At 38.9% G+C, this 9,350-nt stretch overlaps 1 protein-coding gene across 1 annotated transcript in view; it reads left to right on the top strand.

Annotated features, from left to right (window-relative positions):
• The window catches only part of CAPRIN2 (caprin family member 2), a 35,634-nt gene that overhangs the window by 10,372 nt on the left and 15,912 nt on the right, over window positions 1-9,350 (top strand). Inside the window, exons 5-8 of the mRNA XM_019474398.1 lie at window positions 910-992; window positions 2,973-3,137; window positions 3,649-3,692; window positions 5,091-5,936. Coding sequence (XP_019329943.1) covers window positions 910-992; window positions 2,973-3,137; window positions 3,649-3,692; window positions 5,091-5,936 — 1,138 coding nt within the window. The remainder of the gene's footprint in view (window positions 1-909; window positions 993-2,972; window positions 3,138-3,648; window positions 3,693-5,090; window positions 5,937-9,350) is intronic.

The raw sequence follows: 9,350 nt of genomic DNA, 5'->3' as shown, positions 1-9,350 counted from the left end.
GTGGTGTTGGGTTGACGGTTGGACTTGATGATCTTAGAGGTCTTTTCCAACCTCAATGATTCTATGATTCTACTAACTTGGCATCATGCTTGTACTATGATGGTTTGTTTAGCATGACAGCCTGTCTGTTTTAAGATAGTGTAGTAAGAATTGTGTTTAAATATGGAAAAAGTAGCTATTAGGTGGTAAGTTGAAACACTTTATGGATGATAAGAGTAAGTATTTCCATATTCAGACATGACTTAAGTTCCTAAAACTTCTAATGACTTGTCATATGCTAAACTTGCCTAATCTTTGCTCTTAAGTTATCTTCTAAAGAACAGCTGCTCATAAAAAGCCACACAATAAGAGTCTCTCATCCCAGTGAAATAACTTTTTCTAGCTTATAATTCTCATATTACGCTTCCACAAGAAGCATAATCCTTTCTTTTGGGATACTAAATTTCATCATGGTGGACTTCAAAATCTGTTGTCTGGAGTGGGTGGGGTGGAGCATGGACCTATGTCAAAGTTTCCTGATAACTAGCAGAGTGGCAGGAGCTGTTGATGGTTGCCCCTGCACATGTGCATCCAATAAACAAGGTGATCAGCTGATTAACAGCAATTGTTTCCCTCTCTGGGAATCCTGGCTTGGAATGAAGTCCAGCCATATGGTTGTGTGGGATAGTGCTAGGCTCTTTAATCTGTCTTAATTACCAACAAAAGAACTTACATTTGCTAGATTAAATCATGTACAAACAGATACAGATGAATCAGTAGTGGATAATGGGCTTAGGATTCACTCTATGTATACAGGCTTAATTTGGAAGGCTAAACATTAGTCAGTGTCTTAAAATGAGGGGTATTGGTATACTACAAGACTCGATCTTGGCTGTGATTCTACCTGGTAAAACTGTCATTTTGTTTTAGTGTGGAAGACCAGATGGAACAATCATCTCTCTACTTCTGGGACCTCCTAGAAGGAAGTGAGAAACCTGTGGTTGGAACAACATGTGAGTGTCTCAGCTAGAGAAATAACTTAGAGATCTGAAATTTGTGTGCTATTTAAACATCTTAAAACAAATAAATATACATGGAAGGCTACTAAATTAAGCACTTTCAAGTGCTGTGTGTTAATGTAGTTATCCAAGGATGAACTGCTGTTTGTTCTAAGTTCTGTTTTTTAAGTATGGATCAAAACAATCCAGTAAACCTTTCCCTGGAAAAAGCAAGCATGTTCTTCTACCAATGTACTAGTACCTTTTTGAGGAATAATGATGGTAAAAATTCCAAAGGTGATGCATGAATACCTTACGGAACCAGCAGTGGGAAGCTTTTTGGATAGTTATGTGCAAATGGGTTAAGATTGGAACACTGTTCCCAGCCATGAAATGCTTAGTTGAGTATACTGATGTGTATTACAAAGCTTCAGTGGCCCCAGGCTGAAGGTCCCAAGGGATTGAAGATTCTCTCCTCTTGTAGGAATTCCAGGCTCATACCCATTGTCTGACTACAGTGCAGGATACCACACTGAGGAAGGATAGTCATTAATGGAACTTGCTGTGATCTCTAATCATGCACAGTGCAGTCTTGCTTTGTCCTCATTTTTCAAGTACACCAAAATCTGTGCGACTCTACGTATTTTCTTCCATCTGTGGCTTTTAAGTTTCAGAAACCCTGGTTGTAAGCTAACATACACTTTCTATGTTCCTATTTAGAACTTGCTTGTGAGGAAACTGTCCTTGCTTGAGTTGTAGTGTCTTTCCTATTGCAAACAGACCTTGCTTGTCCCATTTACTCCAGTCTTGTAATGGCTGTGTGGCAGTAATCTTGTATTTGTCATTGACAACAATGTTGTTGAAACTGTTAGATGAGAGCACTAATGTACCCTATCTAATTTCCGCATACAGATTGTTGAACTGACAACTAAGTGTTAACTGTTTTCATATAGTTCTGAAGAAAGTGCAAGCTGGCCTTGTAGAGCTACAAGCTGGTAACTTTAGCCTTGTATCTGTTGATAAGAACTGATGGTTGCCTAGTTATCTCAGACTCTGAATTTTTGTAGCTTTTTGACTATCATCTAAATTTTTGTGACTATTTTGTCAGTATCTCTATCCCTTTAGTGTCAGTCTTCCATCCTTTTGTGTGCAAGCTGAACTTCAGATAAAGCTGTTACGACTTATTAGCATTCATTGCCTTGGAAGGCATTTTTTTATATCCATATTAAATTCTAGCTACTATTCTTGTTTATATGGTTGTTGCTGGTAGGAGTGATCTTTCACTGAATGTTCTTCCTGTTCTCAAGGCTGCCCTGTCTCTAGCTCTTCTGAAACAACTTCTAGTGTCACTGCTACTTCTGAGGTCTTAACTCTCTACTCTAAGCTGCTGTCTTTTTTGCATAAAGGGAACTGGACAGTGCTCATCAGAAAGAGTACACAGTTAAGTTTTTCTTTGACCATGTCACCTTTGACTTTTTCCAAAACTTCAGCAGATTAAGTTCAGTCTGGAACAATTTCTTGCTTTCTTCCCCCTGCTTGTTTTTGCAGTTCTTAACTTTTCCTTCTGAAACTTACCATCTTACACTGGGAAGAGGGTATTGTAGGGCAGTTCCATAGTGAGTTTGTTTAGCTTTACCTATGCTACAGTCTGCACAATGTGCTTTTAGTATCAATGCTGGCTAGTTTATAATGGTAAACAAATCCCTTTCTAAGCATATGGGAGACCAGGTGGCTGAGTGTTTACCTTGTGTGCATTTAAACACAAGCTGCAATCCAATACCTCTGGATTGCAAAGATGTTTTCAGCTGTAAAGTATAAAGCAGTTTAACAAATACTGTACCAAAACATTTTATTGCTGTAATTCAGTTAAGATGTGTGAACTTGGAGAAGTTGCAATTTATATAAAGGGAGGAAGTAAGGAGTCTTGATCTGTAATCTGAATACTCCTTAATTTCAAATTTTCATATCTTAATTTCATGGATTTTTACTCTTCAGATAAACACATGAAGGACCTGTTATCCAAACTTCTAGACTCTGGCTACTTTGAAAGTATTCCGACTCCTCGCACCACCATGCCAGTAAAAGAATTGGAAGAAGAAGTAAATAGAAAATCTGAGAGAACAAGACAGATGTCAAAAGGAGAGTCTGTCAAAGAACCAGGTGGAATATTACAGGGTTCAATTTCTGTAGTATAATGTTGGGATAAGCTTGAACTGAACATTGACTTTGCATAGCCTGATGCTAAATCTAATCCTGTGCCGTAGCTTACTTGCAATGTAGTAACTGAAATGGAACCTGCAAGGCTTGCAGCCCTATTCTGGCTAATATTGTAGAAAAAAATCTAATTCATAGTAATAGGATGTTTTGCCTTCTGAGCAAGCCTCTGTGTTGAAGATGTGAGAATTGTCTGGTGTAGGGGATGTTACATATTACAATAACCAAATTGTAGGTACTACAAAATGTTTCTTGCTTAACTCCAAACTTCTGTAAATGTAAAACCGAAACAGAAAGTAAAAGCTTGTCTAAAAATCACATGTTGAAGGACAAGCTGAGCTTTCAGAATATCTGGTTTAGCAATTGGCACTACTATTTAAAAAGAATTAAAGTCTTGCTACTGTTTGGTCTGCCTTTCTGTTTGATCAGTTGAAACAAATTAACATCCTTTCTCTAGAATCCATTATGGAGCTTATGAAGTCTGAAATACAGCCACAGGAGGTGAGATGCTCCACTGCTAACTGCTTTCCTTTAGTATTGTAATTTATCAGAAACATAAATGCACTTCTGCAGCCCTTTTTTAAACTTAAAAAGGGAGCCTGAACAGCAACTTAGGTGTTGCTTTATGTAGGAAGCATTAAAGACTTGGCTGCATTTCTATTTCTAACCCCAAATTCACGGCTTCTCTGGGGTATTTTGGGATAAATGGGGTGGGTTTCCATGAAGCAGTATAGTACTTTATAAATAAAGTAGTAACTCTGGCACTTTCCTGAACAAACCAAAGCATCAGCCTTTAGAGTGGAGAAACACTGATCTTGTGTACTACGGGATAGAGAAAATACACATCTACTAAAGCTGTCTCTGAAAGCTAAGCTTATTGCAGTAGACTTGATATTGGTGGGGTTGAGAATGATGTAGGTCTTGCTCTGATTTGTCAGAAAAGTAGGGATCCCAAGACAGACTTGTGTGCATGGGGGTGTGTAGACCTGTTTCAACAGCACTTAAGACTCCTGAGTTAAGTACTCAAGCTTCAACTAGCAATAGCATAAAAACCATTAGACTTGGTTCAAAATGTGGGGAGGGGTGTCCTTTTGTAATTGGAAATACTGGTTCTTTAAACGCTGAATCCCTATTTCCCAGGTATCCCACTAGAGGGTGTACTCTAGAACAAGTTTTTGTAACCTACTGGTAACACTGTTACCTGACTCTAAAGCTTTTTTTGGTGACTTGTCAGGAAAAAAAATCTCAGCCTTGTACATTTTTTTGCTTAGTATATTTACTTCCTGTTTATGACAAAGTAGTAACTCAGGAAAACTTTAGGGCATCTTCATTGAACTCTCAGACTTATTGACAGTAAACACAGCCTGGAGTTGAAGCCCAGTGGTACTAAATCTGAGAATCTGACTTTTTAGTATTTAAACTCCATTAAGAATCATGGTTATACTTGGTTATTGGAATTCCAAAGGGTCAAAGATTTGGGGGAGATGGTGCTGCTACACTTGGCAGAATATCTACTAATATAGTACCCCACAGCATTTTAGATGCTTAGGAGGAGAGCTAACTTTATAAAAATCACAGCTGAACTTGATATTGTCACTGCCTAGGAACATCAGTTAGCATTGAGGGTAAGGGTAATAGATTCATTCAGCTCAAGTATGTTTTGCTTGTGCTGTTCAGGACTGTTTCATGCTTCTCTGTGGCATGCCAAGCAAAGCTAGTCTGCAGTGTTGTAGGATAAAGCCATGGCTGTCCACATAGTTTCTATGGCTAGTGCTTAAACTGTCTAGGCTCTGCTTTTAGTCAGAAATTTTCGTTAGCTGGGTGACCTAACTTAACTGACCTGAACTGTAGTAGCAAAATGTTTTCTTGGGAGCCATTAAGTTTCTCTGGTCTATATAGTTTCTCAACAGGCGTTATTTGCCTGAAGCAGAATACTCTGTCAAGAAGAAGCCAGAAGAGCCCAAATCTTGGGAAGCTGAGTGTGCTAGAAAGCAAGAACCTCCAAAGTCCTGGGAAATGCTTGTTGATATTGAAGAGCATGAACAGAAGCAGAAACAAGAGACCTTAAAGCCTTGGGAAGCTCGTGTTAGGCAGCAAGAACCAAAAAGACCAGATTCTCCAAAGCCTTGGGAAGTTCATGCTAAAGAAGAGGAACAGAAGCGTGAGTCTACAAAGCCCTGGGAGACCCGTGTTGAAGAGGAAGAACAGAAGAAGCAAGAAGCTCCAAAGGCCTGGGTAGCACGTGTCCGAGAAGAGCAGGAGTCCCCCAAACCTTGGGTAGCAAAGGTTAGGGAAGAGCAGGACCAGAAGAAACAGGAATCACCTAAGCCATGGGTAGCAAAAGTTAGGGAAGAGCAGGACCAGAAAAAGCAGGAGTGCCCAAAACCTTGGGTAACAAAAGTTAAGGAAGAACCAGAGCAAAAGCAGGAATCTCCAAAACCTTGGGTAACCCAAACTAGGGAGCAACCAGAACAAAAGAAGCCAGAGCCTGTGAAATCATGGGAAATGCCTGTTAGGGAAGAGCCAGAGCAAAAGAAGCAAGAGCCTGTGAAGGCTTGGGCTGCACATGTTAGGGAGGAGCCAGAACAAAAGAAGCAGGAGACTCGAGAGGCTTGGGAGAAAGCTGACAGGCAGCAGCAAGTGTCGTCACAGCAGTTACAGAACCCTCCGAAGTCCTGGGGAGCTGCAAGTGTTGGGCCAAAGGAGCAGATGGGGCCAAAGAAGTTTGATATGGAACCCAAAGAAGTGAGTTGGCATATGTAGTATTACCTGTCATAAGCTTTTCACACTAGTGTATTGGACTAAAGCTACCTATTAGCAGAGGCTTTATAAGGTGCACTTTGTAGGCCTGTATTTAGATTCCTATTTCATTCTTTCTTGGGGGAAATAATTCTGGCAATTAAACTTTATATATGAATAGCAAGATGCTCTGCTTTGCTTTACATCAACACAGTATTGCTGTGTTTGAGCCTTGAATCACTGCTTTATGTGTAAGACAGAAGAATTAACTTAGTTCATCCCCAGCTATTGGCTCTGTCCACTGTTACCAGTACAAAGCAGGTATGACTCATCCAGGGATCAAATACTTTGTCTGTGGCTGCATGCAAATAGCACTTCAGTCATTTTTTAGGCTTTTGATTAAAATAGCTGCTGATTCAGGAGAGATCTGACATCTAGATCAAGCAATACCAACTGTACAGGGGCTTAAATATGTATTTCCAGATGAATGCATAAGCCATACTGCTGTCCTGGAGAGTCTAACAATAGCATAGTTTGTTTTAGAAATGTAAAATAAAAGTTATTGCAGGGCTTACACCTGAGCAGGCTGCTAGCCTCTGGTTACATTACCTTCTTTCTCACCTATGCTTGGGTAGTAATGATTCTGATACTGTGAAACTAGGTAAGATGGTAGGCAAAGCAGAGTTCAGTTATGTCATTAAGAGCAGTATTTTAATTTAGAGTTAGACTTCAGGAAGAAAATATGGGGAATTGAGCAATCTTCTTGTACACAATGTTGTTAGCACTACTACCTTGTTTCTGCAAGAAAGCAGAAGTCAATTCATTCCATATTATTCATAGCAAATGATTAAGCTTAAATCTTGTCAGTAAACTTGGCATAACAGAAAAATTTTTGTGCCTAGAGGCGGGAGCGCAAACAGAAGTTTGAACATGAAATTAAAAGAGTAGGTAACATGCAGCACTGGGTAACAAAATGGGATTAAGGTGTTTCAACTTGACTCATCTTTACACTCAAGCTGGGTAGAATCTTGTGTCCACTGGTGGTGGTGGTACAGGTACAAAACCTGGTTGCCTCACGCTAAGTAGCTCTGAGCACAAGTAGGTGTTGTGCACTCAGCTATGCATAGTATTACTGTAACTGAAACTATCATATATGGGAATAGTCTCAAGCACTTTAAGATGCCTTGGAATTTCTGGTGTTAGATTAACTTAAAGTTTAAATGCAAGATGCTTCCTAATGAGATGGGGCTCTTATTTTTTGTATAGGATGGAAAGATGGATGGCTTAAGTGGTGGACAAAACTCTGATGCAGTAAGGAAAAAGGAGGGTCTCCAGTCAGTTGGAGGAACTTGCAAACTGTCTAGGAATCTTCAGAGTAATGTGCAGGTGTGCAAGTCAGCCAAATTAAGCTAAATTGAATGTTGCTTAAAGCTGGATTACTGAATTAAGTAAACAAAGCATATTTTTATTCAAACTTTGATTTACATAGACTATAGTGAAACACCAGCTGGCTATATTTTTGCTTAGTAGCTATTGACAAACCCTAATATCAAAAGTATATTGAATGAGTAAAAAATAGTGTACTGTCAACCTAGCTAGTTTCCATAACTTTTTAAAAAATAAATGTCTTCATTTGATTTGAGGTGCATATAAAGAACAATTAAAATAATATTTTAAACTTTTTGGATAATGAAACTTGTCTTGCCTTTGCTTATATGAAGAAAGAAGAGGCAATGCAGTGCTATAGCTGGATCCATTTCACTCCCATGGAGAACCTATAAATGACCTTGTGCAGGGATCTAGGCATGGTAGATAAAAGGCCTATGTCACTGCTGCTTTCTGGAGCTGAAATGAACCTTTCTTTACTCCCTGAAATAACTGTTAGAGCTCCGAGATATCTTTTAATAAACTGCTCAGTTTCAAGATCTTAAAATATGCTTATTTAACTTAATGTACTATAAGGTGCAATACCTAAGAAGTTGGGCCTAAGGCAGCAGAGTGACCTGATGTGCAAGCCTGTTAAAACTGTTACTCTATTTAAGTGTTTGTGCAACCTGTGGACCAGCAAACTTGGTTAGAGCTGAATTTGTGGCCTGCTATTTGAAAGCAAAACAGTTTGGCTTTTGCTGTCATCCAGTGCCATTTAATTCATACCTGCTGTGAATGTTGCTCTGAGTAGAAAGCAAATGTTAATTGTATATCTGCATGGCACAGCTGGTTATCACTGTTGTGATTACAGCTTAGATATCACCATTCCAGCTCATTTAGTACTCCACAGGTCCTGTATCATAGGATGGAGTTTTGCTAGTATGAGGTGGTTGAAATGTATGTTAGTGTTATAAGTAGACCTTCAGTCTCTAAAAAAAAAATCAAACTTTAACAGGAGTAACTATTATTTTGGCACTTTGACTAGTAAAATTCCAAAGTGGTCGGTGTGCCTTTACATTGGTTTACTTGCAATGGTTTAACAGGTCCTAAAACAAATTCTAGGTTTTTCAACTCCATTTTTAGTCAGTTCTCTGGATGTATGTTGAAACAGTTTTTGCAAATGTGTAAGTAGTGTTGAAGTTGGTTTCAGAAACATTATTATAACAAGTTAGACCCTAAACTTCTCAGTGCTGTGTAAAACTAACCTGAATGTTGCTTGAACCACTAGTGTTAAGTGATCTCAGCCTGCATAAGTTTGGTGTGAGCTGGCCTAACAGGTTACTAAACTCAGAATCTGCTACCAGCTTGTAATGACTTCCAGAAACAGCATCTAACTGTAGGCTAGAAAGAAAACTTGATTTAAAACTATCTTAAGGATGTCAAGTACCTGCTCTTTTTCAAAGCATCTCTTTTATAAAGGCATAAGACCTTTAATACTTTAACTTTCTGATGCTGTTTCATGTATGCTCTGTATTGCACTTGAATATTTTAGTTTGGAACACCTAAGTACCAGCAAAACAGCAAATCAATATGAAGTAACATTGCTATAGCTACTTCTGGCTGGTGTATGTTAATGTATGCAGGAACCAGAAAATAACTTCTACAGAATGGAGAGTCTCAATGTTTCAATCCTGGCTTAAAGCCCTAATGTATCTGTAACCCTGTATGCTTGCTCTTCTAGTTGAAGAATGCTACCGGCATAATGCACAGAGTATGAGCTGAGGAAGGAGATCAAGACTAACAAATTGTAAAAGCATACAGAAGATTGTATGATCTTTGTAACCACAAGTGAAACACTGCAGTCTCTTCTGCTTCCATGCTCTTGAGGCTGTCTTTACTTGTTTGTGTTTAATGTACAAGTCTAACTTGCATAGCTAGTGGACAATCTTAATAGCTTCAGACACTGCCAGACTTGACCCGGTTAGGTGACTTAAAGGTGGAAAGCTGTTATCCATTTGTGAACATACAGAACTGGTTTGGTAGTGTACTTGT

The sequence above is a fragment of the Aptenodytes forsteri genome, unplaced genomic scaffold, assembly GCF_000699145.1.
Source record: "Aptenodytes forsteri isolate BGI_AS27 unplaced genomic scaffold, ASM69914v1 Scaffold56, whole genome shotgun sequence".
Classification (NCBI taxonomy): domain Eukaryota; kingdom Metazoa; phylum Chordata; class Aves; order Sphenisciformes; family Spheniscidae; genus Aptenodytes; species Aptenodytes forsteri.
Note: the sequence above shows the minus strand (reverse complement) of the source record. Positions and strands in the feature narration are given on the sequence as shown.